We start from the raw sequence: 23,255 nt of genomic DNA on the forward strand, positions 1-23,255 counted from the left end.
TAATTCACCTCTCCTCTAAACTTCCCATTCTTCTTTTTTCACCCCCTGGGGTCTTCATTCCCTTAGTCACGTTTTCTCAGCAGGTACTACTCCCCAGCAGTGGGAGGAAGCTGATAGGGGGAAAAAAAGCTAGGGAAAGGAGTTCCAGAATGTACACCCCGAGTGGGGAGGGCAGTCGGGGGCAATAGGAAATCAATGTGCAGGGCCGCGTGCTGTGCAGATCGTGCACGCGAACACGCCATTCCCCCTCTCCCCCTGCGTCCTGTTTTCGGCTGTTTTGTGCATCGCGTTCCCCTCTATTTCGAGCCATCGGCGATATCGATTTGCGGCGCGCGAACACAGTTATTTTCAGCCAGGATCGTTCGCTTGCAACCGATTCTCTTTTTAGCATCTGCCTCTACAAAAGACAAATTCTGGCCCATGCGTCGTTAAATTCGAAACGATTTTATCTTAAACTAACTCCTGTAGTCCTTCAGAAGTCCTTGAATGTCGCTTCTCTGGTTATATTATATTGAAAATTCTTTTAAAAGTGACAAAATTATGTTCTTTTCCACAGAGAAGTGATTAATGATAGATCGTGAGTTTATTCTATAATATAAACTTACGGGCTGGTATATTATAGTGCATTTTCCCTTTTTAATCAGACAAGTGAAAATCCGAAAAATATGTCTAGTATGTTGTCTTGTATATATGTCTCTACATAGGATTAATACTTTAACATTTAAGTCTTATTAATTTATTGCCTAGTTCCAACAGGGATAATGAATAGTTTACTACTCTTTTTTGTTGTAACATTATTATGGGCGGTATTTTTAAATATTTAAATGTCAATGATTAATTCATATATGACGATAGTCATAAGCAGATACAGAACAAAATACAAGACCCAAATACTGAACATATTTTTTTCGGATCTTCACTTGTTTGATAGGAAAGGAAAAAATTTACTATAATATACTATCCCGTAAGTTTAGATTATTAAACACGTGAGTTTCATAATTCAATAAATATTTTTTTAACTCTTTGATTACCTAAAGACATAAAATATTTATAAATTATTAGTTAGTGTAATATAAAATTTTATATATAACCTTAAACAGACTACTCCGACCCAACGAAAACACAGAAAAAAAAACTGAATGACCTGACCGCCGCAACAGCAACATTGCTGTTGAGTCCTAAGGGCCATCACCGGTGGCGGTACAACCCTTCCCTTAGGAAGTACGTCCTGTCATCGATGGGAGGAGCCAGACCCCTATCTTTTTCTGTACCTACAAGGGTGGCAAGAACCAACTACATGCCGGGAACTTCTCAACGTCAATTATGAGGTGCCCCCGGGGGGATTTTATCTGTAAATAATAACATAACTTTTTTAATATTCTTACAATTTTTAATAACAAATCATAAAATAATTTCAGACACTTAAATGGGAAAATACAGTTCATTCCCTTCTTTTTTTTCTTCTGCTTTAAACCAAGATAAATGGATTAAAATTATTCTTATGGTTGAATTTTGTTTATTTCCTATAAATTTGTATATTTCCAAACACTTGAGTTTCCAAACTTTGCGAGTTCATCATAGTTTTTACAAACTCGGATTCATAGACACAATATAACTCAAAGTATTTTACAGTAAAAAGGAATGCGCCCTCCCATTCATTTTTGGATTAATTCCATTTCGATTAATGTTCAATTCGATTTGCGAAATGACTTCTCTTCATCCTTCTCCGCTGGCAGCTACAACAAACACTCAAGGACTTCGTCCCTTCACTTAACAGCGTTCCAATCAGTCAATCGACAATCGCGAAAAGATGCCCCGCTTTTTCATCCGTAATCGTCCCATCCAACTCCGATGTTCGTCCTCGGTCCCTCCTAATTGGATGTTTATTTCCGGCTTCTGGCGACATTAACACATTTCCGATGGAGAGCCGCAATCCATCAGAAACGGAACGAAAAGTGTCCATGCGCCGCGCCACCTAATCTGATTTATATACCCTCCCGTACCCCTCCCCTTCCCTTCTCCCTCGCTCCCGATGCGCCGCGAACTGCAAAAATAAAACGCCATAATTTAACTGTTCGTCCGCCTTTTGACGGGCGCACTCGCCGTTTGAACTTCGCTTGTCGGAGAGTAGAGTGTTTAGAGGGAGGAAAAAGGGTGGTGGGTTCTTGTTTCTGAGGCAATAAGGGCTGGAGTCTACTTACCGATGAAAAAGGGAACTTTTGTGAACTCTTGAAATAGGCAATCCGATGTAAATGGTTTTGTAAGACAAAACGTAGGATTTTATTTAGTGAATTTCTGTATCATGAGATGGCATTCCTAATAATTAAACCGTAATTGTTCTGAAGTACGTTTAAAATGGAGATTTCTTTAAGTTTTGAAAACTTTCATTGCGATTTATTTCTTTCAAATGTTTCAGTTCTTAATAAGAAAAAGAATCTAATTTAGGTCTTTTTTATAAAATTTTTTATTTTCTCTGTAAAGTTAAAATGCATATTTAAAAAAGTTTTAAGAAGTCTGAGCTGAAATCTGTAAAACTTCAACCACCATCGACTTTTTTCCAACTTTCTCTTATTCTAAATTCTATTTCTCTTATTCTAAAAAATTTCTTTAGGCAGAACTTAAAATACTTTTTGATTGAATTTTGGAAGTTTTCATGTTAGTTTCAGGTTGATTATAAATAAATCAAGTTTAGTTTAATTGTATTAACGTCCCGTTTTAAAGCAACACTGGTCTGTTTTGGGACGGACCTAATAATTTTGAACTGCGTTCAGATGATACGGTCGGTGTCTGAGTTGGCACCCTCTCTTCAAACTCCCGCATCACACGAGCGGGAGGATGTTTGACTCCGACGGATTTAGCGTAGACCATGCCCGCTTACACAACGGTTCTTCAGTGGAATCAGGTCTCGAACTTGATACCAGGGGTGTTTGTGCTCCGGGGAAACCCCGGAATTCCGGGGATTTTGAACTTCGATACCCGGAAATTCCGGGGATCGTCGTTCAAAAGGAAGTAGGAATAATAATGAATTATGTATTTTGATCTGGGTAATTTTGTTTGCTTTGAAAGCAGAAAACGCAAGCTCAGTGTGTGTGGTGAAAACTTTTCCTGTCTTTCTCCAAAGGCAGTGATAATGCGTGAAAAGGGGGAAAAAACTTCTTTTTTGTTCTTTCCTTATTGCGAGTTATGACTCATTCCCCCGGTTCTCGGACATTCTCTTCTGGATTCTTTTCGGCAAGTAGGCGCGGCAGAAAAAAAAGGGAGAGACTTCGTTCGACCAGATGTGCGATCACGTGACCTGGGTTCAAAGGTCTTAATTTTGCAAAATTAATGGTTATTAATTTTGCAAAAAAAGTAATTAATTGAACTTTTATAATTAGGTCATTCAATACTTCGTAATTTTTCATTTCTCCCCCCCCCTTCTCGAAACTCCAAAATGTCGGTAGTAAGTCCGTAAAAGTTTCAGGGGATTTTTTGGGGTCCCACAAACACCCCTGTTGATACACTCCGATTCCGAAGCCAAGACCTTACCATCAGGCCACCGCAGCCCTGTGTACCTTCGGATTGCTGCTCAAACGAATATGTAAATCAAATTTAAACAAGAAAATAACGTTTTTATCATTAAACGGTGTTAGTTTCATAATGCTATGCATTGGATTAATATTTTACAGATATATATTTATGATGCTTTTTCAATTTTCATTCCCAATGGTGAAGAAATATTTGAAATTATCCACTTCGGACGATTTGCTTATAAGTCCGGGATATTGACTTTTCTGTCTCTTAAGCTATTAATATGAGGTATATGTATATTCTTAATCTGACCTTGCTATTGGATAGGGCTAAAAAAATACGAATTTAATAGAATCAGCTTATTGCCGTTGCATATTGATTTGTGATTAATGTACTACTAAATAAAAGCGGAACTTAATATACGTTATGGAATGATTTTCTTGTAAAATATTCTCCGAAGGTGCTTATTTCGCCCTTAAATAGGAAGATATTACAATTACTGTCCCGAAAAGCGTTGCGTTTATGATAGATATATTTTAATGGAATGCAAGTAAGGAAATGAAATATATTTGTAGTATAAATTAATTAATGCAATGATCGTAAACCAACCATCCTGAAAATTCACCCTAAACGCTTGTAATATTACTAAAGCATATGTCCATAAATACTACTAATATATATACTGTAAAACATACATGTATAAATTTTATTATTGAAAATAAGATGCAACAAATGTCAACGACAACATCGTGATGTTTCGGAGTTCCGCGGTGCAGCAAAGGGGTCACGAGTACCTCCACATCATAATTTGGAATATCAATTATAATTTGTAAGTTTGAGGGAAGTATTAAAATCAATTGAAACTAATTTAGAGTAGCTCATAAAGCTTTAAAGTCATGAAATAATTATTAATAGAAAAAAAATATTTTGATTGGGGGAGTAGAGAACTTTATTGGATTTATGTTGCGCATACATTTATTTACTATGGTGGCTGATTTAATTAATTATTTTAATTAGTTATTTTTGAAAAAAATCTGGAAAATGTCATGCATGTAGCTTATATTAGCTATCTAAGTCATATCACTGACTATCCGATCCGCCCGAAGGCACACGGGTAATAAATACTGGATGACCGGATCTCCGCATCAGCAACACTGACAGGAACTGTGGTTGAGTCCTAAGGGCCATCACCGGCCACGGTACAACCCTCCCCTAAGGAAGTACGTCCCGTCATCGATGGGAGAAGCCAGACCCTCACCTTTTCGTGTACCCACCAAGGTGCCGAGATCCAACCACCATGCTGGAAGCATCTCATCCTGATTCATTTCGATGTGCCCCTTCGGGGGGTGATATATTGGCTATCTAAGGCCGAAACAGAAATAATTTTGAAAAAGCTTTCATCCACCGGATCGGCGTCGAACTTAGAAATTCTCTGTGTTTTTACTTCAAATGTCAAATTAAAAATTTAATACGCATACGTATTTCGATTTCTAGTTCAAGTAATTGAAATGTCTCGGTTTTTCAATAAATTAGTTATAGTATGCTGTGCCAAAATTACTACAAACCGTCTGTATGTAGTTGGCTGTTAAAATTCACAAATTTGAATAAATCGATCCTGCGCGATATCGACGCTCCGTCATCTCGGAATCTATTATGCAAGCGATTTCCCTCCCCACCCAACTGAGAGACTTCACACATCTTGCTAATCATGCGTTTATTCAGCTTCGTCAGTTCTGTGCGTAAATAACCGTCACCGCGGATCGGTTTCATGTGAAAAATGACCCTTTTCGACTGTGCGCGCGCTCTCCGACCCGCGACGACACACGCAGAGGCGATATTTCTCCATTCTTTATCTCCGGCCCACGTGACTGCTCTCCAGATGACGGACGGACTGATAGGGTGTAATCAGCTGGAGTCGGTCTCGCCGCCGCTTAACTCGCACAAAAGACGATAGCAGAGCTTTTTTATTTTATTTTTTCCCTTCCCATAGTTTATTGTTTCTTTCCTTATGGAGTGGAATCGTTGCGACATTTTGGAGAAATGGATTGTCCAAATGTTGTGTTTCAACAATGCTCCATCTATAATTTGAGCTCTGGTTTGAGTTAGACAAGGGATACTTAAGGTTGTTTTCAGTTTTGGGCTCTAAAAGATATTTGCTCTTTCAGAACTAAAAAACTAAAACAAGAGTTATTTACAAAAGAAATATAATAAATATAATGATGTTTGGTAGTGATGTTGCTATAATTGTTACAATGATGTTTTATGAAAATTAATTTTAAATTATTTCTCAAATTTTAAATTAAATATTGTAAATCAAGTTGATTTTTTAAAAATATTGTTTTTCACACTAATATTTAGATATCTTAAAATTTAAATTTACTGAGTCTTGCTATAATCTTTTGCGAAATTTTAATAATACTCCTAAGCTATATTTTAAATTGATGTTTTGAAATGAAATATATTTTTATTAATCAAAAGGAACAAAAAAATCTATTTATTTTTTGATAATAAAATACTTATTTTGAGTTATATTAACATGTAAAAAGTTCTTAGTTTTTATCTATAATATTTTGCATTTGTCTGTTTAATGTATTTTCAAGAAAGTAGTTTTTAATCTAACTTATCACAGAATCTATGAAATTCGAGAATTTTTCATAGATGTCAAATTTAGAGTTGTACATAATTCTCTTTCATGATCTATCTTTTATCTGTTTTCTGCTTTTACTTTCAACAGTGGCGTAGCGTTTGGCATGACTTTCCACAAAGTGATATACATGCTTCAGCGGCAATCATAGGTAGCACCATGGGAACAAAACATTAAGGCCACATTTTTTAAAGAGAAATATCTCGAGGAGTATGCAACTTTCCTTCTCTATACCACTGCCTTTTCTGACTCGTTAAAATCCTTCATTTTCTGTTACAAAGTTGAGCAATATTATCATAGGTATTGTGGACGTAATGCTCTGCTTGTGTCCATATTAGAGGGGGGGAAAAAACTACAACTTAAGTTAAATATCAGTATTTACTGTCGTAAAAGTTTCTTGTTCCTAAGCTAAACCGGTGAAATCTCAGTTTTTCAAAAAAAGGAAGGCTAATTGAAATTATTTTTTCCGTTCGCTTCATTACAGAAATATCAGTGGCAAAACAAAAACTGCTAAGCGGCAGTTCTTTGAGCCGACATCGTGCATCAAAACCCGCTTCCGTCCTGAGTGACTCGCTGACGTTGACATATGGTTTTCGCATTCGTCATCGGCGACCATCCTTTCCGATGCGGCGCCAATTTGCGGCAACCCGGTCGCCAATGCCGCGGCTGGCATGGGCTGTGACGGCGGAAGGCGCTATTCATCACCGGCTCCGGCGACGTGGGTCCGCGGCCGCCACTCACCGGAGGTAGTCGGCTCGAGTGATCGATCTTTTGGTCCACCCCTCCCGCAGGCATCGGTGTCTAGAAGAGGTTTCCCCTCCCGCGTCACCCACACGACGTGCCACTTCACTTCCCGCTGCTCTCTCCCTCCTTCACTTCACTCCCCCCTCCCGCGAAACTACGCATCGGATCTTTTTTCCGTTCCGTGCAAGAGGGCGCGGTGAGAATAATGGGCCGTTTGCTTGTAGATCGGATTCCACGGAGCGTCTGCGCGTTGGTGAGAGGATTGACTTCTTTATGAAGTTCAGTTAGAAAGTTTGATAAACATAATAATTTATATACTTCTGTGTTCATTTCCTCAGAGATATTAGAACGGAATATTTTTTTAAGAGGAGAAAGACTAAAATCTTTTTTCTGATTTAGAAATATAATTCTAGTCTAATAACATATTCAATTTTATTTTTTGCCGTTACTTTTAAAACCATATTAGTTGTTTATAAATAATGCTTTGCTGATCTCATCTGAACTATAAACTATAAAAAAATATGATATTGCTTCGTTCAGAAAATGTATTCGATGTATGGATGTGTTTAATAATTCCTCTCTATAATAGTTGGTATAAATATATTTCTGAAGTTATTTTGTGCGTGTTTACCAAGCTGTGTGGGGAAATAGAATCATGTGGCTAGCGTCTAAATTAAACAATTCAGAGAGGCAACACGGTCACTTTTTTTTGTTGTTGTTGTTGATATTATCGAAATATCAAAGCTATGGGTTTTTGGAAAGTTGTAAAAAAATAATAATTTCATAATTATGTTCCAAGTGCATGACGTTCGCATTCATTTGAAATCCATAGCCTCGCAAATTGAAAATTAACAGTTTTAAGCTTTTCCGTTGACAAATATCCTTATTATTGCTCGGCGTTAGTAAGCTTTAAAAAAAAACTAGTTTTTAACTATTATTGGAAATGGCGGGGGTTCAAAGATTGAAATGGTGCAGTCAAATAGCAGCACAAACATTTTCAATGCTCTGATTAAAAATAATAATAATAAATAAAAAAAAATACTGTAAAAATAATCCCCTCTCCCCGCGCACATCTCATCATTTCTACGTAGAAGAAAGAAATCTGGACATACAATGATTAGTCTAGCATCATCATGGCATCAAAATGATTCTACAAACGGAAGGGAAAATAAAAAGAAAAGAAAAAAGTATTTTAGGGAGAGAAGTTCTTGTCTCGAAAAAATCCAGTTCCTTCAATTTCTTTCGTTTAAAGACGAGAAAACAGTCGTTCGATATCTGTCTTCGAATGCTAATCGTCTATTTGCTCAGCTTTATTCGTCAGTGCTTTATCGCCACTGAAGAGCGGTTTCGATCAACCTCGGAAACTGACCGTTGGTTAAATTATGCAGAGATGTGCATAACGAAAAACGAACGCTGAATTGGTAGGATAACTAAAGAAATAGATCCGCGGGAAAAGTAATTGGAGATTTTTTTTTCTTAGTGTTTAACATAAAAATAAATTTTAAAATGTGCATTTTTAGTTCTGAAATGTGCATCTTGTTTATTGATCCCTTATTTCGTTTGAATTTTTATATACTTTTTGTTATTCCTTTTTTTATGGCTATTTTATTTATTAACATTCAATTATTTTTAATGTTTTATCTGATATTTTCACAGTTACAATGTGATTTATTAAATTTAACTGGAAACATATAAGAAATGGCAATATCTTGTACTATATGGCAATGCATAACATTTTTTTTTTTTTTTTTTTTTTTGCTGCTGCTTTTGTTAGTCTTATATGATACACTTGATGCATTTGCTGATTTACTTTAAAGCATCACTGAAATAACTGTTGCAGTTAACTTTTATGCCAAATATTTTTTTTTTACCTGACTATCAGGTCTTAATTTTTAATCATGCTAAATGTATCGTGCCGATTGGCTATCTTTTAGTAATTCTATTCCGAAAGTTTTTGACAATGAATCTTCACATTTATTTATACAAAGTTTTTTTTTTTTTTTTTTTTTTTTTACGTGAATTATAAATAAATTTTTAAAATGAAGAAAATAATTAGCTGCTATTTCTTTATTATTTTCGAATTTATTAATTAATGCAACTAGTAACAACTTTAAGTGTTTACCATGTTGCTTATGCATGCTATAAAAATTTCACTTTTATTTAGTTCAAATATTCTTTTAAAAATAAACTTGAAATAAATATCGAATTTCATAGACTTTAATCATAGACTTTTATATTAAGCAAGCTCAGGAAATTTTTTAGTGTAAAATTACGTCTTCTGAAGAATAAAATTCAGAAGAATCGAAGCGACTCTTAAACGAGACCTCACTAACGGCGGATAAATAATTTCTTTAGAGTAATTTAATATTATGTTTCTGGAACTCGAAGCCGCAACTGGAGAAATCCGTTGGAGATATTTTTTACTTTTTCTTTTTTAAAAATCTTTTGACTAAATAAACAATATCGAAAATGATACACAATATTTAAATGTATATGTAATCTTATATTTCAGAAAAACAAATTTCTGCAACATTTTAAAATTACCTTACATATCATCAACGGAAATTTATGGCGAGATGATTTTAAATGTCTATCTGTCTGCAAATGTGATCAAAGTTTTAAAGATTTAATGTTGTTCGAATTCACATCTTTCATATTATCGTTTATTTGTGTGCCGAATATGAGAGATTTTTGCTATATTCACATTCAAATCAACACCGTCGCGAGTTGAGTTGACGTCAGCAATGACGACTTCATCTAAATTCGCAGTTGGTCCCGAATGACAAGATTTCGTTTCGTCGCCGGTGTTTCAGAGAGCGAGTCGCACGAGATAAAAGCGAAGTGATAAAATAAATAATAAATGACGACTTTGGTCGTTAAAAAAAAGAGGGAGAAAGAAATAAAACAAGAAAATCGCAAAGCGCGTATAACGAGCGAGAACTCCCCCCCCCCCCCCCTCCATAAGGTGAGCTTCCATTCGTAATTGTTTCCGAACGCATTGGCGGAATCTTTTAACCGTCGCGGTTCCCGCTCTTTTTCGTTCGTTCTCAAATTGGGTCCTGACGGGAATTTAAAAAGCAGGAAAAAATATCGCCTGCTAGTTGGTAGGATCCTTTTATTTATTTGTTGCCATTTGTTATTTTAAAAAAAATTTAAAAATAAAGATCTAGTGGAATAAAATTAAAATTTAAAACTTACTGATTTTATTCGTTCTTGTATTCTAATGATGTCTCATAGGATTAAGGTCAACTGAGAGAGGTTTTTTCCTTCTATGTTAAATCTCACAATCGTACAATTCTTCCTTCTATGTCTGATTTTCTTCTTCTTTTTCTTTCTTTCTTCTTTTTCTTTCTTTTTTCTTTTCTACTACATGAAAGTAAAATTTCTTCTTATATTCGATTATATATTGTATACATTCTGAACCTAGATATCTAAGATACGTAAAAACAAGTTTTTACTGAAATTTTAAAAATATTATAGTTGATGCAATTCGCGTTGTTTAAGGTATACAGTCCCAAATATTATTGTATCTCTAGTGTTTTTATGGAAATATAGATATTTTTTTTTTTCTATTTCCAGTAAGACAAAATTTTAATTTTACTTTATTAAGTAATTTTATATTTTTACTTGTGATACCTATTAATTATTCAAAAGTGAATGAAAGAGCTTATTGTTGAAAACTTAAAGACAATATTTATATTTTAAAAGACTATCAACCAAGTATAACATCCAGTGTTCTGTCTTTTCTCCATCAGAGGTTACAATTTTTGTTACTTTCGCGACTGTTGCCTCTTTCATTTTGAGAACTACTTACACAAAATTTAAAGTGCGTTAAATAATCTCACCTACATATATTCAACGGATTTTATTCAAATTGGGGCGCGGTAACTATCTGCCATTACTCGTTGTGGACACTTTAAACTGACCAGTTATTTTTATATTTTTAATGTGCAGTAGGTACCGGTTAACTTGAACTTTTCTAGTGCGTCTTCATCGATAATTTGAATTTTTCTTTAGCTTCTCAAAATTCTTGGCTATATACTGTTACGGTTTCGTTTATAATTCAAACTTACTTTAGTTAGTCTTAAATCTGAAATAAAAATTCTAATATACATATAATTTCTAAATCGTTTAACGCAGAATAATCCGTTCCTTGTGTCCTCGTTATTTTTAAATGAATATTTTGTTTATACTCCCTAGTGAATCGAGGGCTTTGTTGCAAAACAATATTTTCAAATAAATAAATTAATTTAAAAAAACCTTGATGTGAATTGCACATTTTATTTATAAAATTTGTTGTTCAATTGTTTTAATATGTATGGTTTTATATTTTTTATTGAATTTATTTCCTTGCCGTATAAAGATTATTATTTTAAATTACTTATTCATTATTTTTCTTATTTATATTAAAATTATTTACTTCTTAATGTCTCATCTATTATTAATTAAAAATGTTAAATTTTATAAATATATTGCCATCATTAGAATAGTTGCTTTTTCTATTTTTCTCTGATTTTTAAGGTCTTAGAGAAGAGTTTCATATAGTTTTTCTAGATTCTAATTATTGAATAAATACTCATTTTTTTTAATGATCTGATCAGCTACGAATCAGCTATGCTTCTATAGGAGCTTCATTATTTTTATTTGTTTGTTTACTCTTTACCGAATTTAAAACCAGGCCTTTTGTTTTTTCAGCCTGCATCGTTTATCAATGAAGTGTCGGAAGCTCCAGAATGCCCTTACACTTTCCATCCGGAACCTCCCCTCAATTACACCACTCAGGTGAGAGTTTTTTCCCACATCCTTTCGTGCCTAACCTAAATAGATCGCTAGCGTCACGTTTATGCTAATATTCCTTATTGGAAATCCTATAATAAAAATCTTGTTTTCTCTACGAACAGGTGAAAGACGAAAATCAAAAGCCTTTGTGGAGAGAGGTTCCTGAGAAGACTGCTGATATGACTAATTTCCGAGAATTGCCCAAATCTCCAGTTTTAGGTAAGCGGTTTTAATTTTTATTATTAAACGCTTTTATTTAACTTTACCTGTTTCGTGTTTGTAAAAATGTAATTTTGTGTTTAATATTTTTCACACTTTGAAGTGTGTGTTAGTGTTCGAAGTGTCAATTAGTGTTCTGAAATTTTGTTTAATATTGTGTTGCCGGTTAAAACATTAATTTAGTATTTAATTATCCGTTTCAATTAATTTCATTCAAATTTAGGTCCTATATCAATGGAGCCATCTAGTGGTACATTTGATGTACAATTTTCTTAATATTTATAATAATGAATTATAAATTAATAGCTAAAAGGAAGAAAATAAGAAGAATATAAAGTAATTTTCAAAGCTCTACTTTAATTAGTGTTCTAAAAATAATTTTATGAATTTAAATAAAAATAATTGGGTGTCAAAACAGAAACGCAAAATCAGAGGCATGCGATAAGGAAAATAATCGAGAGATTCTTAACATTTTTAAACACTCATTAAAAACTAAAATAATATATTCTGAATGTCAATATTACATTTTATATAAAGCATTTCTACCATCTCCCAATTTTGACATCCAAATGTGCTTACTAAATAAATAATTAAAAAAATTAATATATAATGTGCAATGTAAGTCATAAAAAAGTTAAACTTTCACGAGATATGAATTCAGAATCATTCAGATTTTTAAATAACAAAATATAAATTATTCTGACAAATTTCATTTTTTTTTTCAGTTCCTAAATCCCCATCCAAACCTACCGAAGCTACATGGTCTCCTAAATCTGGTTCTGTACTTCCTGTAAATTCTAGTACTTTACCACAAACTGCAGATAATGCTGCAATGGACAGACTGGCAGCTATCCGTGCTCGTCGAAAACTTAGGAAGAAACTACTATCTCGCATTTACCTGCAAAGGAGACCACTTGCTACAACGGGCAATGTAATGCCCGATCGTGCCGCTCTTGACAGACAACTTGCCGTAAGGTACACTCGGAAATTGTTGTCCCAGTTAACCCTTCGATGGGCCCACCGACGTTATGTGTACAAGTGGCATTCCATCAAAAGAAAGAGCCTGTCTGGAAAAGTGGTTGTACAGAAAAAGAAGAATGGGAAAGTTATTTACGAATATAAACAGAAAAATGGCAAAGGGGCAAAAAGCAAAATAGTCAACACGGAGAAATCCACGTCAAAGGTAAATTTTTATATTTAAACTATTTAATTTAATCTAATAATCTTATGTTTCCATAAGCTTTTAAAAAATAATATAAAAGAAAAAAAATCAGTAGAAAGTGAACTTTTCCCCTTTAATTCTGAAAATAAATAAATAAAAATTAATCATTTTAAATATCTGGGAAAAACTCCAATCTAGATTATGATTGTTTTATTTCTATTGTAATACTTTCATTAAAATTAAAAAATAAAATGGCACATTTAACCTGAATTTTTACCTTGCATGCATGTGTACTTTATTTATTTAATATGCTATTTAGAAAGTTTAAAATAATATTTATTTCGAATACTAAGAATAAGATTTATTGTTCATTTTCCGAATCTAATTGTGAAAATTTCCCCACCTTATTTTGGCAATAGCGTAATTAATTCTTTTTAAGCAGACGATTTCTTTTTTGATAACTTCAAAATAAATCTGTGTTTGGATATTTAGCATATATAGCAATAACTTATTCTTTTAAAACTTTAGAACGGAAAACGAATTAAAAATGTTTGTAAAATTCATTGGTAAACTTGTTTTGAATTTCTCTACGAAAGATTTAATTTTGATTTTTTCTCCCCTCTCTTTTTCTTTTCCTCAATGATAGAGCAAGGATTCTTCATGTTCGTTACCCATGCCACCTGAAATGAAACGATTGATGGTTAATAAAGCATTAGGAGAGACTCAATTGCACCGAGCTGCCAGGCTTGGCTATCCGGTAAGCATCAAAACTTATTTTCAAATTCTTTTAATTGAACAGTTGCGAAATTTAATTTCTGTAATATCACGTCTCTCTCTAATTCATTTACTATGTAAAAGAATGCGCTTGCAATTTTCAAAATATGCTGAAACTTGTAATTACTTAACAAGATTGAAGTCAATGGTTTTCTTCTTTTATTATTTCTTTTTCTTTCTTTCTTTTTCTTTTTTTTTTTCCAAGGAACTATATAAAATTAAAGCCATATCTAAGATAATGAATCGAATTTATCTTGAAAACAAATAATATATTCCATATTATAATCATTTAAATTATAAGTGAAAAAAATGGCATTTAAAAAGTTTTTTTTTTTTTTTTTTTTTTTTTTTTAAATTCTTATTACTGTTAATTCGGTATCATTATTGTAAATATATAGTTTTTAAAATGATGGTTTGGTTTTTATCAGAATCTAGTACTGTAGCGATTGCAAATAAAAGAGGTCACACATAAAAGAGAGGTTACAGTTAAATTAAAAAATTTCTGCTGTTCAGTGTCAGTTAAAATAACAGAATTTTCGAAAATGTACTTAAGTCCGTTAATTTAATAAGGTAACAAACCGGAAAATTAAAGTCAAGCAACTATTTGCCACATTTATAAATAAAAATAAATATTCTCGCTTATGTTTATCATATATACTTTATTGATTAATTCTGATTCTCTATAATCTATGCAAATATTCCCAATAAGTAGATTAGATGTGACTCAGAATAGGATTTTATTTATTTAGGATTTATTTAATATTTAGGATTTTTTTTTGTACAATTTCTGCTTAGATTTTATTTATTCAAATTTTGTAATTCCGTTTTGGTCATCAATTCGAAACACAGTTGTCAAAGTACTTTTGACTTTAAATATTGAGACTGAACATATCTCTTGTTAGGATATTATTCTTAGTTCTTTGCCCTTTAAAAAAATCTCTAACGAAAGACAATACATTTTGAGACAGTTTTATATCGTATTATTCAGGCAGACCACGCACCTTGATCGTACAGTCATCTAGCGTCTTTGTTTCGGGTACCACCAACGCTGTTCTGCTTTAATTGACCATTTCTGAACCAATGAGGAGGAATTTAAAAGATGTAGAGAGAAAAAAAAAAAAAAAAACGAAGACAGAAGGGGGGGAGTTTCCCTCGCGGTTGGAAGAAGGGCGCAACATCATAGTTAATGACTCTGTTCAGCACCATCCCCTTTTAATTTTTATCTTTTTTTTCCTCCCCTTCGTTTATTTTTTGCATGCACTTTTTATCGTTTCGCTTCAGTGTTCGCTTTGCCCTCTGCCTACTTCACCCTCACAATGGGATTTCTTTTCCCCATTATGAGAGCTGTGCATTCTATTCTTTCAGTTCGATGAGCACACGAAAAGAAGGGAATAAAAGAGCCACTTTTTTTTTTTTTTCCTTCCCTCCCTTCGATGGGTGTCACGTGCCGTGCGGTTATTCTCTTTCTGGCATGGCGATTCTAAAAAGACTGCGTGCGACAGCTGGTGTCCTATCCTTCTTCCTCGTCGCATGCAATCGATGCGTTTTGCATGGCGATCGTCGAACTACTCTTTGCACTAAAGCAGTATCTGAGCAGGGGGAGAAACAAAGGTCATGTTGAGTAGAAACTTAGAAATTGATCAAAATAATTATTTTTTATGTATAATTAGTGAAAAATAGTGATTGTATCTAGATTAAAAAGTAAATTTTCTTTTCTGAAACGTTACTTCATAAGCTGAATCGCTTTGTGTTTTAATTGGTTAATAAACAACGTTATCAACATCCTTTAATAATGTTTTGTTAATGAATAACAATAGCTTATATATTAACTGGAGAGTACATTAAATATGCGAAGATTTTGAACCGAATAGAATAAAAAAGAAAATTGCACAAACACATTACATTATGCAGATAATACTTTAAAAGTACTTTCATTAAGCGTTTTTGAAATTAATACTTCCTTAAGAAAAGGTAGAACCTGGAGCCTATCCCACCTCTTATGTTGAAATGAAAGGTGTCCCATAGCACATTTAAAATATCTATACTCTGGGTCACATAAAACACTAATCCTTATACAATAAACTGTAAAACCTTTGAGACCGGAGTTCTTTGATTTTAATGTATATATTTCAGTATTTTCTTTATAGTGTAATTTTCATATAAAAAGCAGATTAGAAAGGCTTTTTTTTTAAAATCTGCCTCCGATAGTTTGTTTCGGTATTTCTTTGTGAATTTAACTCAAAATTTCATCTTAATATCGCCCTCTCAAACTGGGTAATACCTCAATGCTCAAGCTACAAGATCGAAATCCCATTGTTTGAATCGGTATTTTCTAAAACTTTTCTTTCGTTCATATATGTATGTTGTTAATGATTTTGAAACTATGTCCATTAGCCGCTGCTTGTTCATCCTCCCCAACTCACCATCCCCCCCTTCTCTCTCTCTCCCTTTCAGCAAGCCGTCGCCTACTGCCTGAAGAGCAAGTGCGTGAGTGTGAATGTTCGTGACAACGCAGGCTACACACCTCTCCATGAATGCTGCTCCAGGGGCCATCTAGATATTGCGCGGGCTTTGCTGCAGTATGGAGCTGATGTCAACGCCAGCGCTGCAGGAGGAATCAGGTAAGTGAATAAGCCTACTGTCATTCTCTCTATACACAGAACATGGTTCGATGTTTGCGTTGAGTGCATTTAATGTGCCGATTTTTATTTGGGTTTGTGTTTTTACAGGCCTTTGCACGATGCCGTCGAAAATGACCATGTAGAAATCGTGAGATTATTGCTGTCTTACGGTGCCGATCCGACCATTGCCACTTATTCGGGTTTGGAACCCATGAAATTAGCTCGTTCTGCCATGATGGCAGAGTTCTTACAAGGTACGTTGGACTGTTTCTTATTTATTTTGCGAATTTTTTTCCCCCTTCTCTCCTGGCGTTTTGAAAATAGAATTTTATGTATATCGATGTAAGAAAAATATTGTTTCGTTTCTCTGTAATGTACTAAATATATTTTCGTTCCTAGGATTCCTTGCCGACATAAGCGGGGAAGTTGATAGTAGACCGCATTTGCCTTGGAGATTTTGGGGATCTGCGAAATGTTTAGGTATGCTTATTCCTAATTTCTTTTACTCATTCAATTTGCGGATAATAATTACAATAGTGCAAAATATCGAAATGAAATATACCGCCATTTGTAGATTTATGATATATTTTCACTTTTGATTCTTTCCCTAAAAAATTAAAATTAAAATTCAATCCTTATTTTCGTAAACGACTTGACGAGGCTCCTGGCCTAGGGGTAGCGTGTCTTCCCCATGATCTGGGCGTCTCTTGTTCAAGTGCTGGTTCGGGCATTATTGTTTTTTACCCTGTGTTCTATCTGTGATATGTGTGAAAGAGCCCTCTGCAAAAAAGGGGGTTGTGCAAGCGAAAGTGTGAGTGTTATCTTCATATGCGCTAGAAGTCAGACTTCTGCGCTCGAGTACTCAGGGGCGTGTACCTTTAGGAACTACTGCACAAACTCGACTTAAATCTGTGACTTCGTCAGCGGGCTCTTGTCTATGGCAAGTGCCACACGTAACCACAACAAAATAATTTGATGAATATGTGTAACCTTCATTCTGAAAATGAGTTATGTCGTTTCATGATAATTAAATGTCTACATTTGATTCTGTCGTTGCCAAGAGACTAGCTAAATTTTAACAGTTGAATTTCTAAAATTTGAGTGACTTCAGATCAAACCGTGTGAAGGAATGCATTGCTGTTTTTATCGAAGTGCATCAAACCATTGTTGTTTAATCAGCTGTTTATGCTTTTCTTTCTTCCTTTAGCGTTTAGTTTTTGTTTTTTGTGTGTGCTCGTGACTAACTCCATTGTTTGTATTGCAGATCCCGAAGACGGCGGCTACGACGTCTTCAGCGGCGTCCCTTCCGATGGCGAAGACGAGGGGGAGGGCGACAACGACTTCCTGTTCGAGGTGAGCGACTCCCCGCACCTCCCCACTTTCCGACTCCTGTTGCCTGCTGCCAGCAGTAAGGCGTAAGTAGGCGCAGCCTCTCTCTCTCTCTCTCTTGCTCTTCGACTCGGTTGAACTGAGGAATTGAATTCGCTTCCAGAAATACATCGCATTCGGGTGTTACGTGCAAAACATGCGCATATGTGTCTTGTTGTTAAAAGAAAGGAAATGATACCTTACCATAAGTTTTTCTCCTAGGTTAAAGTCCATTTTGCATTAATAGTTAAAGGATTGTTTAATAGATTTTATTTACGAAATTTGAAATGTTGGTATATATTATTAGCCAAATGTAAACAAGTGGGAACTTTTATAAATCTAAATAATACATTAACTTCTTAGAATACGGCATTGTCATCATGAGGTGTTTACGTCATTTTTATAGTTTGTTTTGCAGTATCTTTGGATAGATATTTCGCTAAATGATATATGACGCTTCGGAAACGAATTTTATTGTGAAACAAGTTGGGGAACAAAAGATAGCAGAGGGTGGGGGAACTGTTCAAAGCCATGATCATTAGGAGAAATCCTTTTGCATTGTGATTTTTCTCTCACCCCTACTTTGTCGAATTAAACCCATCTTAACGCATGCGCAAAAGCGTGGAGGGTTTAGAATCCATTGGCAAACATAATGTAGTTTTTAATAAAATTAAAATTAACCTATTTCATGTGTATAAAGATAGAATTTTACAACTGATTTTATAACGCTGATGTACTGGAATTCTCAATTCTTTTATATTCGAAGTTTAAAAATAATATTTTAATATTTAGAGAATTAATCAGGTGATTATATTAATTAAATTTAATCTCATTTGCGTACCGTTAATTGATAAATTTGAGAAAAACCAATTACAAGACTCTATAATCCTTATATTAATGAATTATAAATTAAAAACTGAAAAGTATTAATAATTTAAATAATAAACCCCATTTATTAATTGTAAAAACATTTAATAAATATATGAATTTTTCCATATCTCTAGGCAAGGCAACTATCTTCGGTTGAACGATGTTCTGCGCAAGTTGTCCATTACCAAAGAAGAATTCCTTAAGAATTATGGCCATATAGAGATCCTTTCTTTGCCTCGTCACGAATTCGAAGCCAGTGCCACCTGCAGTCCGCTGCTGTCCGGAAACAAGCTGGACAACCCCTTCGCGTCCCGTCCCAACTCTGACCGGTCTCTGGACAACGGAAGCACGACCGATCTCATCAGGTTGGACAAGGGAATCCGCAAAGTGCTCGGCATTGAAACCATCTCGGTCCGATAGCCTGAACACACTCTGTGGAGAGAGAAGCTTTATTGTGATAAGAACTCTGTACATAACGATACAAAGCTTTGTCATTTCCAGTGGCTTAGTGTGACTTTTTTCCTACAGTTCAAGCTAAGCGGTTTTTATTTTCGCTCAACCAGCCGTTTTGGGGTAAACAAAAAAAAGGGGGGGGGGAGTTTTGGGGATTAAGAATTCAAAAGGAAATCGTATTATATATATAAAAAAATATATCCCCTAAAAATAGTTCAAAATATTTTTTTTTTTTTTTTTTTTTTTTTTTGATATTATGATTTAAACATTTAATTTCAGAGTTTTAGTATTTTAAAGCAAGATAAAATTAAAAATAAATAAATATTTTTTTTTTTAAAGTTTACAAATTTGAAACTTCTTGTAAAGAATTTTTGTTATAAAACAAAAGAAAAATCAGTGTTTATGAGTATGTCAAATAAAATGTATCAAAAAGAAACTTGCAAATATTTGAGATATTACGATTTCCTTTTGAATCGTCACCTTTTGATTTTTCTCGTGATCCTGCAAAGCTTGAGAACTTCATTTAATGTGTCTTTCATTATGTAGCTGCAATATGGGCATTTTTCGAAACTATGTGTTGATATTTATGTATCCTAAATCTCTGTTTTCCTTGAATGCCTTGTTTAACCCTAGAAGTTAACTGCAATCCTTTTAGAAGCACAATGTGCCCACTTTTAGTTCCTGTTTTAGACAGATAAATCGCAAATTTCTGGGGCTATTATTGCAAGGCATACTTTGGTAGAAGTTTCGTAATGTTTTTAATTTTCTTTGATGTACAATTCGTAAGTGCTCTCAGATAAGATTGCTATGTTTGTTGAAGTAGTTCCTCGGAACTCTGCTCTTTGCATTTTAATGCTTGAAATAAAAAAAAAAAAAAATAAAAAAGGGGGAAATTTAAGATAGAAATTTTGTTCGTTTTAATTGTGTGAATCGCATTAACACAGAGACATTGTCCTATCTTACAGCACTTGCGAATAGTTCACTCCGTTCCATAGGAGTGATTCCAAATTGTAAATTATTGTTATAAAAAAAAGGGAAAAAATCTATGAAACTTTTATGTAAAAGATAATTGTAAATAGCTAAAAAAAAAAAAACATTTGCGCATAGAATGATGTTATATGCCTGCCTATTATAGATGTACAGAAAAATTAAAAAGAGATTTATGTGAAAGCTTGTCGGGAAGTGGGCTGTGCAATTCGAAGTATTGTACAAAAACATTTTGTCGGCCTACTCATTTGTATGTATGTATGTTTCTTCGTCTTTTATTAAAAAATATTCATTGAAATGGGTGACTCTTTGTTTCTTTCTTTTTTTATTTTTAGAAAAATTATGTGCTTGATTAAAATTAAGGGAACGATTTTTTTCAACACGTTCGCTGCTATGATTTGCGCATGTGACTCAGACCATCAATTTAGTTAAATAGTTCCTATGTTGCTATCATCTGCAATAGAGGAAAGATTATCTAATTAGATAGTAGTGATGAAGTGACAGGCAAATCACGTGGCACTTAGCATATTAAATTATTGTGCAACTCCTAGTTATTTCAGATTTCTGTAAAGAATGGAGGGGGGGGGGAATAAAATCCTTTATATTAAAGGATTAAAGATGTGAAGTAGCGATTTTGATTATGTTCAAAGAAGTCGATTTTGACTATGTTCATATATATATATATATATGTGTGTGTGTGTGTGTAATGATATTTTAATTCTAATTGCAATTTAATTAATTTTCAAGATTTTATCTTAATTTAGCCCATAGTAACTTCATTCTAAAATATCCTCTTATTTCGTGATCCAATTCCACTATCTCTACTTAATTAATTCAAGAGAAGCTTTGTTAAACTGCTGAATCAGCTAAAACTAACTTTCCCACACTACGCGTGAAGAGATAACATACCGCTGATCAGGCAAATTCTTTTTTGAAATCTCCCTGTGTTTCCCCTACCTTCTCCGCGCTTGTAACAAAAATCCCTATCGAAATCTCGTAATATATTAGCACCATGAAGAAATGTTTTCCCTATCAAAATCAGGTTATATAAGACCGGGGATAAAGTGTCCAAGAGCTTTTTCCTCACTCCTTTTCTGTGTGCTCATCGCTTGTACATATGCTTGCTTGTTCAAAATTAAATAAAACGACGTCACAAAAATTAAAAGTATCTTCACTGTCTTCAAACTGCATCATGCTTCACAACAAATAATGTTACACACACACACACACATATATATATATATATATATATATATATATTATGTTCTTTAAGTACGCAATATATGTGCAACATTGTCTTTAGAGTTATTAAATTAATACGATATAAGCAAAATTGAGATTTTCCCATGTAAGAAATACTGTTTACTGTCAATTATCCCGATTTCCGCTTATCTGAAACATTGGAGTTTTACAATATCTGAGAATTTATTACGAATAACGAATTGTAGAGTTATTTAATGCTCCCTCGATCAAACTTTTTTTTTCTCTTACTAGAATAAGAAAACGATATACATTTTAAAAAGTTATTTTTAGACAGCTTGTAATGCTTTTTTTAAAGCGTATATATGCTACTGCCATGTTTCTTTATTGAAAATGAAAAATTAATTCGCCATCTTATTTTTTTTTTTTCTTTCTCGTTTCTTAAAAGCTTATTTAACGGTGAAAAAAAAAGGGGGGGTTGCATTTGTAAACCATTAAAAAAAAAGGGTGGGTATAATCATTAGAATTCAATTCATATTGCAAAAGATTATGAATAGCTTGGATTAGCTTATTTATCAATAGATTTGTATTTGGTTACACGAAAACACGATCAAATAATTTATTTCCATGTTTTAAAATATTCCTTGAATTTTCATAAAGTGTATATATAATTTTTGGACAAGAAAAATTGAAGAACTAAACTCGGTCATGGGAGAAATATTACATTATAAAATATACAAAGTACCAAGAAATATATAATTCCGAGTAATTATGAAATAAATAAATAAACTTAATCTGAGTTCTTGGAGGAAAGCTCATGTTATTTTCCTTTTTCATTCATTTAATGATCAGTTATTACTCTGAAATTTTTGATTGCACAAGTTGAGCTGAAAAAAGGTCTAAATGTAAGTAAAGGGTGTCCCAAAATTAACTCAAGGTTTGAATTTGATACCATTTATGCAGTAAAGTGTTGGTAACCCTATTTTAAAAAAAACTTTTGACAGCTGATATTTCCTGGCATAGACCTTTGACTTTAAATAACACCATAAAAAGAAATCCAATGGTGTTAAACCACACGATCTAAAGGGCCAATTCTCAAATTTTCGAACTATGGTCGTCAGACTTTCATTATTTTTGAAATATTGTTCAACAAAGAAAACACGCTGTTCTATTCCTAACACTATGTTTTTACTAACCCTAAACTATGAGCTGTCAAATGGGTTTTTTTTAATAGGATTGCTAACACTTTGATGCACGAATGATGGCAAATTCAAATCTTGCGTTCATTTTGGGACCTCTTTACATAAACATGAAATTATCAAATTATATGAAAAGATCCAATGGAGTGATCTACTATTGAGATTTTATGAATGAATTTTGATGATAGAAGGTTTATTAGTAAAAGAAAAATATTCACAATTTATAATAAATATTGTTGATCCCTAACTATCCTATCTAATGTCATTGGAAAGCTGGATGGAAACTGCTACTAGACTATTGCGGGCACAGATATTAAGATCGATGTATGTAATCATAAAGGAGTAAGATGCTTTTAATTTCCGGACTCTATTTTTGTAAAGAAAATGACATAATAAATGTTTAGATTGTGGTAAATATTAATTCATTGATATTTTGAGAACATATAATATGTAAGAAAAACTTTTAAATCGCAGAAATTGATTGACAAATACCAGATGTATCTCTGCTTAAAAGAACAAAAAATCCCACTCGAAGATGCCATGAAAAGGAAAAATATTGAATTAGCCAAAAATTTTTGCTTTCGAGATTTAGATAAACTTCTACATTTTAGAGATTTTTCTATCCGAAAATAAGAATTTTTGGAATTATATCTGTCTCTCTCTCTTACTCAAATGAAAAAATGAATGAATGAAACTGAAAAATACAATGAGGTAGATGCTTGAGA

General features: G+C 33.5%; 1 protein-coding gene across 2 annotated transcripts in view; it reads left to right on the plus strand.

The window, feature by feature from the left end:
• The window catches only part of LOC129962684 (mucin-5AC-like), a 62,197-nt gene extending 41,768 nt beyond the window's left edge, over positions 1-20,429 (plus strand). For both annotated transcript variants that reach the window (XM_056076596.1, XM_056076605.1), the window contains exons 3-11: positions 11,594-11,680; positions 11,800-11,896; positions 12,622-13,079; positions 13,705-13,815; positions 16,287-16,453; positions 16,562-16,707; positions 16,853-16,933; positions 17,718-17,868; positions 18,826-20,429. In XM_056076596.1, the coding sequence (XP_055932571.1) occupies positions 11,594-11,680; positions 11,800-11,896; positions 12,622-13,079; positions 13,705-13,815; positions 16,287-16,453; positions 16,562-16,707; positions 16,853-16,933; positions 17,718-17,868; positions 18,826-19,111 (1,584 nt within the window). In that variant the 3' untranslated portion in view covers positions 19,112-20,429. The remainder of the gene's footprint in view (positions 1-11,593; positions 11,681-11,799; positions 11,897-12,621; positions 13,080-13,704; positions 13,816-16,286; positions 16,454-16,561; positions 16,708-16,852; positions 16,934-17,717; positions 17,869-18,825) is intronic.
• Positions 20,430-23,255: the final 2,826 nt, after the last annotated feature.

Source organism: Argiope bruennichi, chromosome 1, assembly GCF_947563725.1.
Source record: "Argiope bruennichi chromosome 1, qqArgBrue1.1, whole genome shotgun sequence".
Classification (NCBI taxonomy): Eukaryota; Metazoa; Arthropoda; class Arachnida; order Araneae; family Araneidae; genus Argiope; species Argiope bruennichi.